At 37.7% G+C, this 18909-nt stretch overlaps 1 protein-coding gene across 3 annotated transcripts in view; it reads right to left on the reverse strand.

The window, feature by feature from the left end:
- The window catches only part of LAMA3 (laminin subunit alpha 3), a 2187360-nt gene that overhangs the window by 440193 nt on the left and 1728258 nt on the right, over positions 1–18909 (reverse strand). For all 3 annotated transcript variants that reach the window (XM_044065357.1, XM_044065355.1, XM_044065356.1), the window contains exon 39: positions 6175–6258. In XM_044065357.1, coding sequence (XP_043921292.1) covers positions 6175–6258 — 84 coding nt within the window. The remainder of the gene's footprint in view (positions 1–6174; positions 6259–18909) is intronic.

Consider the following 18909-nt stretch of genomic DNA (forward strand, 5'->3'; position numbering starts at 1 on the left):
TATGGTGTTTGTATGTTTGTGATTTGTGATTGTAGGTTTCGGTATTGTGCATGGTTCGGCTTCATGGTTTCAGAATGCTAAAATTCGGTATTTCAACATTTTGAGACTATGAAGTGAAACCATATACACATATATAGATATACATCATTAAATATATATATATATATATATATATATATATATATATATATATATATATATATATATATATATATATATATATATATTTTTTTTTTTTTTTTATAGTGCACTTCACTCTGTTGAAAAAAACAGTTTGTTGTTAAAGTGAAGTACTTGGGAAATTGGTCAAATGCACTCCGTCAAGTGTTGAATGTTGGACGTGTTGAAAGAAGGAATATTGAAGGCTTGTGGCTATGCTAAATATGGATTTAGCTTTTAATGCCCAAACATTTAGATAGATCACATTTTAGCATTCAGAGTGTTACTTTATGTTTGAGTGTTTGCTGATAAAGGTTAGATTAGGGCCTAGGGATTGAGGATAAATATAGTATTATCCCTGTGTGCCAGATTATGTGAAATGTGCCTGAGTGTCTTATGTAGTGATAGTGTTACCGAAAGAGTTTTTCCAAAGATAAGGTGAAGGGTTGTGGTTAGGAGCGGGGGAGGGTAAGGGTTAACACACACTAATAAGGAGGTACAGGAGGGGTGAAGCTTGTTTGTGTCTTAAGAGTTTAACGATGTTTTTTTGACCAAAAGGCACTTAAGTATGCTCTATTCCATCTCATGCTCTTGACTTTCAGTAAAATGCTCACGTATCTTGTTTGGCTATCACATTTGAAATAATTTTCCCATATAAGTCCCTACTGTTTCTTGCATTTAGCATGGTTATCCCTTCTGTTGCCCTTAGCTTCTCAGGGTCAGCCTGTATCCCTGATGCAGACAATGCATGAAAGTGATTACTCATGACCCAAAATGACATTTTTGCTTACTGAGCTTTAGTCTAGACTTCATTACTTAGACTACAGTCTTTTGCAGCCATTCATTGTGCTTCATTCTTTTCCTGTACCAGAACTTGAGGTTATCTAGGAAATTCCACAACCCTCCTTGCATTTGAACTGAAGGTGTACATTCCTACAAAATACCCTAGGAACTGAACATATTCCAAAAGGAAAATGGAGAAAAAATAATTTAGCGTTGTCCTAGTATTAGATGAAAACCACAGATAACATACCCAGCTATGAGAAGAATCATACTTCTGCCATAAGACTTGTAATGTCCACTTTTGCTGGTACCCTACAATATTCTGTTCTCTCCTGTTTATTCAAATCTATGGGATCAAAACACAATTGCCAGTGTCAGTTTTCCTTTGCTGCTATCACAACTGCATTCATCCACTCATTAGATTCCACAGACTTTTAAACCACTCACATTTCTATTAGAAACCTAGCTCGGTGTTCAGTCCACCCTTTAGGGCAATTAGTATTTTTTTCCAGAAGGCACATTACTGAGTCAGCACTGACTTTCAGCTGTGTTTTGTACAGACATTTGAAGCAGCTATCTTCCTTAAACACTGTTTTTTGCAAGAGTAATGAAATGCCCCATAGTCTCTCTCACATTTATTTTACTTATTATATGTCACTCACCGTTGCTCTACTTGCACAAACAACATGGATACTTTTGATTAATCCAGTCTTCTCACAGGCATTCAGGCCTAGGATAGGCCACTTGTGACCTTCTACTAGCACAACGATGGGTTGCCATCTGGCTTACTGACAGAACCAACACTGTAAAAGTAGCTGATTTCAAATCCAGCTCCAGACAAGTGACAAGTGGAGTACCTCAAGGTTCAGTCCTGGGACCGCTCTTGTTTGGCATCTACTTCTCTGAAGTAAAGGCCAACACTAAGGGACTCTGGCTAACAAAGTCCGTAGATGACTGCAAAATGGGAGCCATTAATGAATCCCCAAATGATGTGGATATTCTACAAAAAGGCCTTACAGAAACAGATGCTTGGTGCCAGAGCCATGGGCTCAAGCTCAATGCGAAGAAATGTATAGTTATCCCCTTTGGGAAAAAACATGTACCTGTGAATTACCACATAGGTGGCAGTACACTAAACACTGAAAGTGTGATAAGAGACTTAGGGACACAGGTGGACAGTGGTCTCACCTTCGATAACCACATCACCACAACAGTCAGGAAATCCTTCTATGTGGCACACCTCATGACTAAGGGCTTTTCATCCAGAAAAAAGGAGGTCATTGTCCCACTGTACTCATCCCTCATTAGACCCATTATAGAATACAACACCCCGTTTGGTATGCACCTCTCAAGACATCTGCAACAACTGGAAAGGCCACAGAAATACCTCACTAAAAGAATCACAGGCCTAAAGCAGATGCCCTCGTCTACTCAGAGGCGATCTCTGTAACATAGAAGTCTATGTCAAACCCAGAGCTGTTGGACATACTACACTTAAAGAAATCCCAATCCCTAACAGACACATGCTCCAGAGATCTAAACCTTGTCGTCACAATGAACAAAACATGCTGGAGGGATAGGTTCCTGACGCAGAGACTCCCCAGACTCTGGAATAGACTGCCCATACATGTCAAGCAGAGCGCCTCTTTGGCCCTCCTCAAAAGGAACCATGATGATTTGATGGGAGATAGGAAATTCACCCCGGAGATCACGTCAGTCACCCTGCTAGACAGGGGTCCAGGGAAGTAAATTCTGTGGGAAGAAATAGCTAGGGAATTGTTATGGCTAGGCTTGTTTAGGCCCTAGGGCTGATAGCCTAGTACCAACCTATGAACCTATGAACAACAAACATACATCATATACAAATTAACCACATCAGAAACATAGGATGGTAGGAAAATAATTTGTGCTATGCCACCCATTCCACTTACTACTTTTTTCACTAACTAAATCACAATACTTGACCACAACAGCAGTAAGCACTTCAGTGTAAAAAGTTTCCTGGATGGCAGATTATACACTGACATTGTGCTCTGAATCTCTGGATGTTTGACAATTCAGTCAGCGAGAATCTCCTACTCTACATGTGCAATGGAAGACTCTGATTAATTCAAACTTCAGGCAAAATAATCTCCAAACACAGTGCAAATTCATAATCCTCTATTTGGATGTTCAATCACTTACTGGGTTTCTGGTATCAGACAACTGAAAATGAAATTTTAACACAATGTATGCAATAAATTATGAGGTGGTCATAAGATGTGCATTTTGGCTGAAACATTTTAATCTGCATTCATACCAGCTCTTCACCCTCACAGCAAGCTCCATTTCAAATACTTTTTGACCAGTAATACTGTTTTATAATTAGCAATTAAAGAATAACACTCTATATACCCAATCCTACCATTATCTCTTCATATTTCCTCACCTTAGAATTGTTGCTGTCTCCATACCCTAGTCCTAACTAGCCCTTCCTTTGACTACCACCCTAACTTTTTTGTGTTTATGCAATTGAAACAGCTGAATGAGAGAAAATAGTTAGACCTACACCTGGCTATGCAGATAAAAAACAACCCTGTTGTTCCTCTCTGGACCTCGGATCAGGAAATCTGCTCACGCCACAAAAAGGTATTCCTTCTACTAATGAACACCAGTGTAATTGTGTGCCATGAAAACTATTATTTAAAGTAAACGAGTCATCAAAACAGCCTAAATGCTATTACAAAATTCAGCATAGCTTCTGATGCAGCTTGCAAACTGTTCCAACTTGTTTTACATATTTATTTATCCAGCTTTGCCAGCAATCACAAGAGTCTGTGAGCACTGGGATCTGCGTCTACAAGCTGCCATAACAAAGATGTAAAAAGTCAACAACTGAATGAGACGCTCGTTTAACTCAAATGTGCAAACCCGAGCAATACGAAACGCCACTGAACTCATTTATCCACTCACCACTGTCAGCCAAAAAACCTTTGTAGAGGTAAAGTAAACTTCTACACACAAGAATATAGTGTAAAAGCAGTTTTAATCCACAAAAACATTAAGCGCTTTCACTCACTAAGCGTGAGCTTCCTCAGAACATTCAAACAGCTGTTTCAAAAAAGTTTAAATGTCCTTATTGGCACCAAAAACAAACCTACTGAGTCAGCTCCTTATAGCTGACACATCTTAATAGTATACATAACTCACAGCTAATACAATAATGCCTTATCTAAAAAGCTAATTACTATATAAAACAAAACATTATTGGTGCAATATAATAACCATGTTAAATATTGCTAAAATAATTCATTCTCATAAAATACATAAATATGTACACTATCATAACCCTATTTCTAATAAGGGTTTTACAGAAATGTATTCATTTAAACCTGGCGGTGTCGCTGCACAGTAGTATAGTACTAGACCATAATTATATTTATTACAAAGGGGAACTGTTTAGGCAGCCTAAAGGAGTTGCTATGGGGGCAGCGTGCACCCCCATTTTTGCAAATCTTGTCATGCTGGACTGGGAAGAGGAGAGAGTATTTAAAAGTATACATTTCAACAACATAAAATATTATTCTCGGTTCCTAGATGACATTTACATTCTATGACAAGGTGATCAGAATTCTTTCGACACCTTCATGGAATATTTAAATAGTAGTAGTGAATTTTTGAAATTCACATCTGAAAGTAGTGTTATAGGGGTGGCATATTTAGACACGTATATTACCAGCGATGGTACAGGCCTCAAGTCAGTAATTCACAGAAAGAGTACTTTTTCTAACTCATATGTTGAATACAATAGTAATCACCCTAGAAAATTAATGTATAACATTTACAAGGGGCAATGTATAAGAGCCATGAGAATGACATCAAATTATGGGGACATGATGGAAGAAGTTAGATACATTTTTGAGTTATTTAGAGACAGGGGATATGATCCTCAAATAATGAGGGAAGTCACAGAATATGTAACTAGTGAATGGAGGAAAAATTTATTAGGAGCTAAATACAATCAAGCACAAGGAAACAGTGATACGAGGAAGGAGGAAAGTAACAGTAAAGCATTTAATAGAGCTTGCATTTTAGAATATGGTCCATATAGTAATCAAATTAAGGAAATTCTTAGCAGAAATTGGCATGTATTATTGACAGATCAAGAAAAGTTGGAAATATTAGGCCCCAAACCAACATTTGTATATACAATGGGTAATAATTTGAAAACACTTTTGGAAAGAGGTTTGAAAGCAAAAACAGAAGAGAGTGTTACACACACATCGAAATGTGGTGCATGTCATCAGTGCTTCGCCATTTGTGAAGACAGAGGCGTAACACTGAATAATATTAATAAGATGAAAATATGTTACAGACAAGGCAATTGTAACACTAAATTTGTCATATACTTAGCCAAATGTATGGTATGTTCAGCATACTATATAGGGAAAACCAAGAGAAATTTTAGGAAAAGAATTTACTCTCATTTATATAGTATTAGAACTAAAGATCAAAACAATGCGTTGTTCAAACACATAGATAGTCAAGGAGACAAACATTATTTTAAATTTGCCATTTTGGAGAATGTGGGAATTAACCCTAGGGGAGGTAGTATTACAAAGGTATTAGCATGCAAAGAGGTAAGGTGGCAGTTGCTGACTGATGCAGTGACACCACCAGGTTTAAATGAATACATTTCTGTAAAACCCTTATTAGAAATAGGGTTATGATAGTGTACATATTTATGTATTTTATGAGAATGAATTATTTTAGCAATATTTAACATGGTTATTATATTGCACCAATAATGTTTTATATAGTAATTAGCTTTTTAGATAAGGCATTATTGTATTAGCTGTGAGTTATGTATACTATTTAGATGTGTCAGCTTTAAGGAGTTGACTCAGTAGGTTTGTTTTTGGCGCCAATAAGGACATTTAAGCTTTTTTGAAACAGCTGTTTGAACGTTCTGAGGAAGCTCACGCTTAGTGAGTGAAAGCGCTTAACGATTTTGTGGATTAAAACTGCTTTTACACTATATTCTTGTGTGTAGAAGTTTACTTTACCTCTACAAAGGTTTTTTGGCTGACAGTGGTGAGTGGATAAGCGAGTTCAGTGGCATTTCGTATCGTTGGGGTTTGCAAAGATATAAAAAGTGAGTGAGACACTCACTCTGCTAAGTTTAATGACAGCCAACATTAAACTGTAAAACAAGTTCAGCCAAAACAATTGTCCACTAAAATTCTCACATACCTCTAATAACTTCACTTGTCCAACATAAATACGATCAGGGGAGGGATTGTTCTGGTCCACGTAAACAATTGACATTTGCATTCCCTGCATGAGAAATTAAGACAGAATACAGGTAACTTAAAACAAGCTATTAATGAAAGGCATTTTTTTCTGCAAATGAAGGTAGAAAGGTAATGTATTACCATTATTTTGACAGTTGTCGCATCAACAGAAAACATTTCATATTGTTTCATAAAACTGTATTTGCTATAGTTTACAATAGACAGTTGAAAGACTAGAGTTTTGGAGTTTTATCTGCCTAAACTAAGTCCTTTCACTTTTTAGTTCCCTTTCTGTCATGCTGGTGGTGTGACTAGTGTGTGATATATTTCCCAAATGTGATATGATGTGGATATCCCACCACTGCCAACCAATTTGTGACAACTCTCCACCTCTGTCTTTACCCAAGTTGCTGACACACACACTCTTTGAGATGATGTACATGCACCCACACACACACACACACACACACACACACACACACACACACACACACACACACACACACACACACACATGAGCGCGCACACGCACCCACATGCACACACACACTTGGGAAAAGCTGGCACAGGTTTACTAGCTATGCCCCCTTCTGCTCAGACTATAAGGTAGTTATGAATGCTACCAGACACTGCTAGCTACCTTAAGGTTCTTCCAAGGGTAGACAATATACTGAGTAAAATTAATATTAATACAAATGGCAATTTGACCAAGAGCAAAGCTATTAGGAGTGGCCCACTCAGTGTCACCAAATAAATATGCAAATACTCTCAAAACTTAATTTTCTCTACAAAGATCAGCCACAATGAAAGGTTTAAATACATTTAATAATAAATAATAAAAGCACAAGAAAATAATAAGTATATATTCACAGTGACATCAGAGATCAAACCACTGGAAATATTTAAAATAACATTGAAGGACAGGCTCAGACAAATAAAGAAAAAACAATTTCTAAACTAAGCTTAACTATATTCCTGACTGAATCTAAGAGAAGGACTACTCTGTACTTACATAATAGAGCAAGACAGATGATGTGGTGAATGGTCCTTCTTGTTGTAGGGCCAAAGACAGAATGCAGAATGCTCAGTCTCACTAAGAGACTACTCAAAATAATATCTAAAATATTACCTCTGGGATAGCTTGCAGAATGACATCACTTCTGGTCATCTAACTTCTAGTTCCCATGTATGCATTGTTGGAATCTGGCAGGCTTTAGCACCTACCTGTAAAAATGCACACATAAGGGCTTTTGCTTAGATCTGTGGCAGGTGCTGGAAGTCATAAAGCAATTGCATACCTCCGCACTTCCAGAGTAGTAATTAGTTTACTCCAAAGACAATACCGAAAGCTTCCTAGTACAGACTTTATGTCTCTGGCTGCACTGAAACCTGTGAGATAGTTTCTTTATGGCCTAGGCTATAAAGTGATTTAATTTCAGATATATTTGAAAGTTTCCCGGACTGAGGTTAACTTCTTGATTTCCATTTTCCTCTGTTAAAACATATACATGTAAACAGTTAGAATAGTGCATGTAAATTTGTGTTCCCCCCCAGTAGGGCACACTGTGGATACATTTCAAACACAAGCACTTTATAACTACCTTTTCAACAAAAAAGTCTGTACAAATCAGTTTGATATATACATGACATACAGTTCTAATACATTTGTAACACCAACATCTTGTATAAATCAGTCTGATATTAACAAAATACATATAATTATTTACAAAATTCCAGCTAGCTGTGCTGGCAGTACCTCCTGTCCACACACTCCCCCCATAGACTCAAGCTAGTTTTTCAAGTGCCTCTTGAGAAATGTTGCTTGACATGAGTGAGCCATTTGGGAATACATTATCCCATATCCTGTCTTGAGATCCCAGCTGCCTTGGCATTGTTGACCCCAGTACAGTGCTGCACTGTCATATTACATGCCTGCAACAACAGGCACCACCACAGTAACTTGGGATTTTACTGGCTGGCTTGCTGTAGCTATAGATCCCCCTCAGACCCCTCCTACTATTTACTGCAAATACTTAGCACTAGGGCCTCCCTGTCATGGTAAGGTTTCATCATGTTAACATGGTACAATTTGTGCCCCTACCTCCTGCCTAGCAGCTCTACCATGTAGATAATATCACTGACCTTCCTTTCCACATTGAAGGGTCCCTCCCAAGCTGTCTGCTGCTTATTGTGTCTGACAGGAATGAGAACCATAACATGCTGCCCCAGAGCTTACTCTCTGGTTCGAGCATTCCTGTCATACCAGAACTTTTTCTGCTTTTGGGATTCTGCCAGGTTCTCCTGGGCCAAGCCCAGGAGTTCCCTGAGTCTTGCCCTGAGATTTAGAACATATGCCACAACTGATACTGACTGATTCATCACAAATCAAATCAAGAGGTCCCCTCACCTGATACCCATACAACAACTCAAAGGGTAAAAAATCTGTGGATTCCTGGGGTACCTCACTGCATGCTGCACGTCCTCCCTTGTGCTCACATGGGTTTCCCCCTGGGTTCTCTGGTTACCTCCCACATTCCAAAGGCATGCAGCAGGTGGATTGGCCACTCTAAATTGGCCATAGGTATGAGTGTGCATGCAAGTGAGGTGTGGGAGAACTACTACGGGAGGCCTGGCCACCTGACAGTATAAACCTTGACTCTAGATGATTGTCACTGTTGAAGTGACACTCCGACCCCATGTGCAAAAATTGGAAAAAGGGGTTGTGAATTGGTGGATGGATGGATGGATGCAATTCAGCCATTCAATAATTCATGAATTAAAACATCAGTAAAGAAAAAAGTACAGACTGGTGAAGCATAATTACATTTGCTGAACTGCTTTGATCCATAACAGTGATTTCAACCATAATTCAGATGTTATGTCCCTAGAATGTAAAATTACTAGATTCACGTTATCAATATATAAAATAAGATATTTACAACCTTTAAACACAACATAGTGAAATAAATGTACACATACACACAGATGCACAGACACAGATACACAGACACACACACACACACACACACACACACACACACACACACACACACACACACACACACACACACACACACACACTGATATTGTCGATCTGATTTTCCACTTTTGAGTTTCACTGCATAAACATTAACGATACATCCAGCAGGAGCTTCCATTTGGAATTTTAAAATAATAACATTTTTACTTCCTTCACAGCCTTCTTTTTATGCATTCAGTTTGGCAGGTTAATCTTAATTTAGTAAGTCTCTAATGAATCCATAGTAGGGCTGTGTTTTGGACAGAACATGCACAGAAAAAAAATGTAGCCACCTAAAAAAGTTGGGCTACAGACTAGCGCGAATGGCAAGGTTTAGATCTATTTATAATGATTCCTTATACATGCACCACTATAGGCATCCAACTGCAGACTTATGCCGGGGATATTTCTTTGCATTTCTTTCCCTCTTGTCCACTTCTTCAATAACATTTCTTACCTTGGCAGTTATTGATTCAATTTTTAGATTTTCACTTTCTAGTTACTGCTTTTTTAGCCATGGTTTTTATTAACTTTACTAGTGCCTGCTCATTTTTTGCTAACCCATATTAATCTGTTGTATCCTAGAAGCATGAATGATTTAGTAATCACTGGCTTTCCAAAATTATTGTAGTAGTCCTTTCAATTCTAGTTTATATACATTAAAACTTTTGTAGAATCATATACAGAGTTGGGCAGTGCATGTGTAACATATGCCAGAAGAATTAGCTGGAGTTTTGTGGATGTTTTTGTGTCACTTGACTATCACATTGACTGTACAGATGCTTGTGTTAAAAATGTTTTAACAGTTTTACTGTAACTGATTAAACATATATGTTTAAACAAAGAATTCTGGAAGGGAAGATTATCATAAATCAGATGTTCTTCAACATAAGCCATAAAAAAGGTCTGCATAGATGGGGGCAAAAGAAGCCCCCATTGCTGTTCCTTTGATTTGCCAATAACTTTACACCAATATACCACATAAGGCCGGTCTGGAAGCCATAGAATACTGGCTATACAAATCAGATCTCTATCAACTTGGTTTCAATACTTTTCTGATATGCCTCACTGAACATGTCCTTACCAAAAATGTATTTTTCTACCAGGAACAATGTTATTGGCAAATCAAAGGAACAGCAATGTTGAAGAACATCTGATTTATGATAATGCACATAACATTTACCTGGTGGAAATGTACATTTGGAGGAGGTTTTTGGATGATTGCTGGATGGCATGGAGATCGGATGTGGATTATTTGTTGGAATTTGTGGGCTATCTTAATAAAAATAAATGGGGTCTACATTTCACGGTGAATTATAACTTGGAACAAATAACATATCTTGATGTCCTTATCACCAGAAATACCGATCATACCTTACGAACCAAGGTATTTCCCAAATATCCACATGTAGTCGAAAACAAGAAATGTCCAGCATCAATGGTGAACAGTTTAATGTGGTAGCTCCAAAATAAAGATAAACAGCAGACCGGTTTTGGCCAAAAAATTAGCCTTCCTCAGTGCTATAACAATAACAAGCACACACATAAATTTAAATAGTGAAGCTAATTGCAAAATAGCATCTCATTGGACAACCAATTTACCTCATTCGGGCCAGGTTTAAATAGACCTCCCAACCTGATAATCCAACTGGATTCTTTTTTATTTAACATAGTATGCCAACAAAGTTTAGACATTCTGTTTCCTATAATCCTATCAATAATGATACATTTGAACTGTGCAGTAGTGTGAGTCATGGTGTGTTTAAATAATGAACTTGACATCCTTTCATTTCTTATGTCATTGAGGTGCTCAGAAATACAAACCCTCAGTGTTTAAATAATGAACTTGACATCATTTTATTTCTTATGTCACACACACACACACACACACACACACACACACACACACACACACACACACACACACACACACACACATCCAGCCCTACTCACTACTTCTACTAATACCCCCAATACTAACCTCTATGTACATGTAAGTTGTTCTGTGTTTTTATCACTTTTTCGGCAATTCAAATCTTCGACGATATGGTCTCAGCTATATTGTTTTCGGAGATTTGAACTGTTGGCAAAGTGATAGTAATCCATATATATATAAAACATGCATATGTATACACACACACACACACACACACACACACACACACACACACACACACACACACACACACACACACACACACACACACACACACACACACACGCACGCACACACACACACACACACATATATCCATCCCTACTCACTACTTCTACTAATACCCCCAATACTAACCTCTACACACCCCACACATTACGCACAACCAACTCCTCACTGATAACCAAAACCCAAACCATCCCCAGCTTACATTTCAGCCCAACCCTTTATCTGAAACAAAAAAACTACTACAAAAACTGAAACCTTTGTCAGCCTCAGCAGACATTTAGACAACCTCCAATCATACTACACAAAGCTTGCTACAGAGGCAGCAGCATTCCCTGTTATCATCTAAATTAATAGATCCATAGCTTAATCACATGTCCCTAACCTATAGAAAAGATCACACATTATCCCTTTACATAAGAGAGGCAACTCCACTGACATTACCAACTTTCATCCTATTGCAACTTGTCCTCCCTTTTCTACAATTCTAGAGAAATGTGTGCAACTACAACTTCACCATCTTACACCCAACAACCTACTTTCTCACACTTAACATGGCTTTTTACCTGCACACAGTATGTCAACAACCTTATTATCTTTCATAGACTCTGTCAACAAAGCCCGTGAAACTGGAAAACTAGTATCTGCAGTATTTCTAGATTTGTGAAAAGCATTTATTTATTTATTTTACATTTGTTGACTGGGAAAGTCCGCCTGGATGTATGTCCATTTTCAGTGGAGGCCCGGAGAGTAAAGCTCCAAAGACTAATAACAAGAATTATAAAAACATATTATAATGACTTTTTAAACTAATAAAAACTGAATCAACAGTGAACTATTAAGACACATTAAAACACATTTATAAACAGATTATAAAAAAGTACATTCATAGAACAAACAAACTAGGGTAGGGTAGTGATTTTTAGCCTAGGCAAATTCTTCATTAGGAAGAGTTTGAAGAGAGAAACACATACCAAGAGGAATACAATAGTTATAGGCTTTAAAGTGATCAGTAAAGAGGGGACAGGATCAGTCAGGATTAGAGCATGGGCAAAGCCATTGTGATTTTATGAAGATTCTTAGTTGTTTCTTGAACAGAAGCGTGGATGTAAGGGATGTTAGTTCTCTTGGAAGCTTATTCCAAGAGTAACCAATGGAGTTAGAAAACAGGCAGTCCCCAGATTTGTTATTGGATTTTAGGGTAGAAACACGTACTCTGTTGGCAAATCGTAAGGTTAAAAGATTTTGGTAAGGGCTAATAAGGTTTTCGAGTATGGGAGTATTTGAGGGATGATGCAGGATCTTGTGAGTGATCGTGAATTGCTGAAAAAGAAGCTGGTTTTGCAGTTCAAGCCATCCTAGAAGTTTGAGATTTCTGCAGTGGTGGGTACGAAATGGGACATCAGTGGCAAATCTGGCTATGTTGTTATAAGATGTTGCCAACTTATTGATATTGCTTTTGGGGAGGTTTGTATAAATTGGGGAGGCATAGAGGAGGGTAATATAAACAGCCCTTGCAGGTCTTGAACCCAGGCAACCGCACACTATAGTCACAACAGTTACCCGCTACGCCGTGACTGCTGTGGTGGTCATTTGGCATGGTATCTCACACCAGCATTGGTCTAGCCTCCTCCTCACTTCAGTGCTTTTCTAGCTACCTAGCTGATATGCAGCAAGCAGTAAAATGGTAGGGCTCTATCTCCCCATATCACATCATCACCACAGGTGTACCTCTAGGATCCATTCTTGGTCCATTACTATTTAATATCTTCATCAATAACTTACATACATCCTCCTGTGAAGGTACTCTAATCCAATATGCAGATGACTCCACTATCATCTGTGTATCAGACATATCAACTCACCTACAACATATAACACAACAAGCTTTCTCATCCATAGAAACATGGCTCCCCCAATGCTAAACTCCTAGTGGATCCCCCCCAAAAAACAAAGCTCCTTCTTTTCACCCACAAACCCCATAGTTCCAACAAAACAAACTTCAAGATCTTTTCACCCATCAATACTGAAATTGAATTGGTTCAGAATATCAAACTACTAGGTGTCACAATTGACAATAATTTCAAGTGTGACCTACAAAACAGTATAAAAAAACCCACCCCAAACTAGGCATGCTATACAGGAATAAAAACTTCTACACAGCAGCTACCAAAATTACCCTGGCCAAACCCTACCTCTGCCCTCACTGTTATAAGGGGCCCAAATTTTAACTAACTTACAAACCTCCCTCAAAAAAAAAAAAAGAACTGCTATAACAAAATTGCCAAATTTGCTATAAATGCAACCCCTCTAAGTCATCACTGTAAAGCCCTACATTCCCTAAGATGGCTTGAACTCCCCCCCCCACCTCCAAAACCTACAACTTACTACAGTACACAATCATCCACAACCCAATAGCTTGTCCTGCTTTTAGCCCATTAAAAAGCTTTTATATCCCAAATAAACATCTCAGATCGGAAGACAAACATCTCCTCACAACTTAAAAACCTAACAAAACCCCAGGCCTAAGCTTTTACTCCTGCTCTGTGGAAAAACTATGGAACTCCCTTCCTTTAACTATCAAAACTACTACTAACCTGCACTCCTTTAAAACCTCTATAAAAGATTACGTAAACAAAGCTTGGATTTCCTCCTGTATCAGCCCTGGCTGTGGTATTCTTACACCTTTTTCTACTTCTACTCTCTCTAACCCCACTACTAACTTACCCTACTCTCCCTTCCTCTACACATACTGCCCTGAGGTTACACTCATACCTTTTCTACATCTATTCCTACTCTCTCCTGTATCACACCTTACCCTTTTCTACACGTACTATCCTACACCTTCACCAGTATACTCTGTTACATATTTAATGACCTCTAGAATATGAATAATCATTATGATCATCATCTATTATGTAAATAATAATACATCTTACTATTATCAGGCTTTCCATATACTTTATGCATGAACACTATGACTTTATTATGTCTGTTGAGTTTTTATTCTGACAAATGAATGTGCCCGCTTTTGCACTTGTTTCCCGCCTTTCCTGTAACAAGTCTAGTCCAGATACAGATTTGCTGTACCCAGGACTGTTTGTAAGATTCTGAGCCCCCCAAGCCTTTCTGTGTTGAAGGGAAGCCTTCTAGCTTATCAGTGGGAGTGGTAAGCACTAGGTAGCCTATCTACCACAAGAGGAGGGGTTTCTGGCACAGAAATTGTAGTTTGTTAGCCGTTTGGCCAGTTTTTCCATCCCTTACAACTTTCTGATTTAAAAGCCCACATTTGCATGGGTTTGCACTTGTTTACGCTCAGCGGATCCAGTTGGCATCCTGCAGACTGCAAGAGCAACAGGAACGGGAAAAAGATACTCTAAGTGCCTTTATTTTGATTTTTTTCTCTAATTTACTGTTTTCTGCACTTATTTTTACTCATTTTTTTAATTTAATTGCATTTATTTAAACTGTATTTGCTTTAATATTGCTACACACACAAGTGTGTTAGCTTGCACTGCATTTGAATTGTTACTGTTGTTTTAGCTGCTTTTTTGTAAAAAAAGGTTCTAAGCTTGTTTCCCACCTTTGTGGTAAGTAGTCTAGTCCACATACAGATTTGCTGTATCCAGGACTGTTTGTAAGATTCTGAGCCCCCCCCCCGCCAGCCTTTCTGTGTTTGAAGGAAGCCTTCTCGCTTATCAGTGGGAGTGGTAAGCACTAGGTAGCCTATCTACCACAACAGGGTTGGTTTCTGTCCCAGAAATTGTAGTTTATTGGCGGTTTGGGCAGTTTTTCTATCCCTTTTAACTTTCTGGTTTAAAAGACCATGTTTTTGTGGATTTCAGCTTGTTTAAGCTCTGCAAATCCAGTTTTGGCTTCCTGCAGACTGCAAGAGTATCAGGAAGGAGAAAGAGATACACTAAGTGCCTGCATTTTGATTTTTTCCTAATGTACTGCTTTCTTTACTTGTTTTAGCCATTTTTTTATTTAATTGCATTTATTTAAACTGTATTTGCTTTAATATTGCTGCACACTCAAGTGTGCTAGCTTGTACTGAATTTGAATGGTTTTACTGCTGTTTTAGCTGCTTTTCTGTAAAAAAAAGTTCTAAGCTAGTTTCCCACCATTCCTGTAAGTAGTCTAGTCCACATACAGATTTGCTGTATCCAGGACTGTTTGTAAGTTTCTGAGCCCCTGCCAGCCTTTCTGTGTTGGAGGAAAGCCTTCTAGATTATCAGTGGGAGTGGTAAGCACTAGGTAGCCTATCTACCACAACAGGAGTGGTTTCTGTCCCAGAAATTGTAGTTTATTGGTAGTTTGGACAGTTTTTTCATCCCTTTTAACTTTCTGGTTTAAAAGACCATGCTTGTGTGGGTTTCAGCTTGTTTAAGCTCTGCAAATCCAGTTTTGGCTTCCTGCAGACTGCAAGAGTATCAGAAAGGAGAAAGAGATACTCTAAGTGCCTGCATTTTAATTTTTATTCCTAATTTACTGCTTTCTGTAATTGTTTTAGTCATTTTTAATTTAACCACATTTATTTAAACTGTATTTGCTTTAATATTGCTGCACAATCAAGTGTGCTAGCTTGCACTGCATTTGAATTGTTTTTACCACTGTTTTAGCTGCTTTTCTGTAAAATAAAAAACGTTCTAAGCTTGTTTCCCACCTTTCCTGTAACTAGTCTAGTCCAGATACAGATTTGCTGTATCCAGAACTGTTTGAAAACTTCTGAGCCCCCCCCAAGACTTTCTGTGTTGGAGGGACGCCTTCTAGCTTATCAGTGGGAGTGGTAAGCACTAGGTAGCCTCTCTATCACAATAGTAGTGGTTTCTGTCCCAGAAATTGACTGTTTGGGCAATTTTTCCATCCCTTTTAACTTTCTGGTTTAAAAGACAATGTTTGCATGGGTTTTAGCTTGTTTAAGCTCTGTGGTTCCAGTTTTGGCATCCTGCAGATTACAAGAGTATCAGGAAAGAGAAAGAGATACTTTAAGTGCCTCCATTTTGATTTTTTTCCTAATTTACTGCTTTCTGTACTTGTTTTTAGTCATTTATTAATTTAATTGCATTTATTTTAACTGTATTTGCTTTAATATTGCTACACAGTCAAGTGTGTTAGCTTGCACTGCATTTGAATTGTTACTGTTGTTTTAGCTGCTTTTCTGTAAAAAAAGTTCTAAGCTTGTTTCCCACCTTCCCAGTAAGTAGTCTAGTCCACATACAGATTTGCTGTATCCAGGACCATTTGTAAGCTTCTGAGCCCCACCACCAGCCTTTCTGTATTGGAGGGAAGCCTTCTAGCTTATCAGTGGGAGTGGTAAGCACTAGGTAGCCTATCTACCAAAACAGGAGTGGTTTCTGTCCCAGACATTTTAGTTTATTGGTGGTTTGGGCAGTTTTTCCATCCCTTTTAACTTTCTGGTTTGAAAGACCACGTTTATGTGGGTTTCAGCTTGTTTAAGCTCTGCAAATCCAGTTTTGGCTTCCTGCAGACTGCAAGAGTATCAGGAAGGAGAAAGAGATACACTAAGTGCCTGCATTTTGTTTTTTTCCCTAATTTACTGATTTCTGTAGTTGTTTTAGTCATTTTTTTTTATTTAATTGCATTTATTTAAACAGTATTTGCTTTAATATTGCTGCACACTCAAGTGTGCTAGCTTGCACTGCATTTGAATTGTTTTTACTGCTGTTTTAGCTGCTTTTCTGTAAAAAAACAAAACAAAAAAACAAAAAAAAAACAAAAAAGAGAATAAAAAAAGTTCTAAGCTTGTTTCCTGCCTTTCCTGTAAGTAGTTGTAAGTAGTCTAGTCCAGATACAGATCTGCTGTATCCAATACTGTCTGTAAGCTTTTCAGCCCCCCCCCAAGCCTTTCTGTGTTGGAGAGAAGCTTTCTAGCTTATCCGTGGGAGTGGTAAGCACTAGGTAGCTTATCTACCACAAGAGGAGTGGTTTCTGGCCCAGAAATTGTAGTTTATTAGCCGTTTGGGCAGTTTTTCCATTCCTTTCAACTTTCTGGTTTAAAAGCCCACATTTGCAAGGGTTTGCACTTATTTAAGCTCCGTGGATCCAGTTTGGCATCCTGCAGACTGCAAGAGCATCAGGAAGGGAAAAAGATACTCTAAGTGCCTTCATTTTGATTTTTCCTAATTTACTGCTTTCTGCACTTGTTTTACTCATTTTTTTTAAATTTAATTGCATTTATTTAAACTGTATTTGCTTTAATATTGCTACACACTCAGGTGTGCTAGCTTACACTGCATTTGAATTGTTACTGTTGTTTTAGCTGCTTTCTGTAAAAAAAAAGTTCTAAGCTTGTTTCCCACCTTTCCTGTAAGTAGTGAAAAATTATATTGAGCTGCTCTGCTTACTGCTGCTTACTTGCTTGCTGTGGGATTTGAAGTCTTCTTAAAACACACAGTCTTGCTGTGCTGTTTACTGCTGAATCAGAGACACATCATGACTCCATCTGTAGTCTGTTTAAAGCACCAAGCCTTTCAAACTGTACACTGATAAAGAAATATATTTTGCAGCTATAAGCACAGTTACAGATAACTTATTTTATAACAAACCACACGTAGTCTGTCAGATTTGTAGCATATATTTACAAAGTTTTCCTTCATTACAGATATGAATGATGACTTCTACAAAATACCTCTCTGTCCTTCTCTCTGTCCTTCTCTCTCATAACTGAATTACTACAATAGCTAAATACAGAGCTAGTCACGCACACAAGAGGTTGTTATTTCCTCAGTATATTTTTCTGGCCTTCTATGGGAAGTCACATAATGTCTGTTTTTAGACTTTTCTATTGTCCTTTTCTATTGAGCACTTTTGCTGATGTGAGGATGCCATTCTGAAAGGAAACATCTGTATAAGCTGTTCCTACTGGAAAAAACATCACGTATTGCTGAATTTATAAAAAAGGATGTCTGTTAATAGATATTTGTTCTGCAAACATGAGAAAATCATATAATCCTTGCTTTCCAATATTGCTTTGTTAGGCTTTTCTTTTTGATGCTGTGAAGAGAAGCCTGTCTGTTATACATATAGTATGAATGCACATTTTACATTGCTAAACTCTATACATATATTCAAGCAAACTTTTTATTCTATAATTTATCTTTCAGCATATTTATATTCATAATATCTAACAATTCCCTCTGTTTTTAAACATACTCAAAACATTCCATATAAAAAACACATTATTTTTATATAAAACCTTTAGTCTTTTTTGATACAAGTCAAAATGCAATTTTACATAGTTAATACAATGATATTAAAGTATTACTACCAAAACTGAATGTATTTAACAACTTTTTCTTTTGCAGACCATTCTGTGAAAATATTTTATCAGTTATGAGCTGTGTCTGTTTTAATTTTACTTGATTAATTTATTATTTTGCAATCACATAATTTAATTTATGACTTAGAATTGTTTCATTAACTCTTTGCAACTGTTGAATTAACTATAAGAGACAGTAACCATGTGCTACTGCAAGCATTTATACACTACT

This window comes from Protopterus annectens, chromosome 3.part0 (genome assembly GCF_019279795.1).
Source record: "Protopterus annectens isolate FY-2018-M chromosome 3.part0, PAN1.0, whole genome shotgun sequence".
NCBI lineage: Eukaryota > Metazoa > Chordata > Ceratodontiformes > Protopteridae > Protopterus > Protopterus annectens.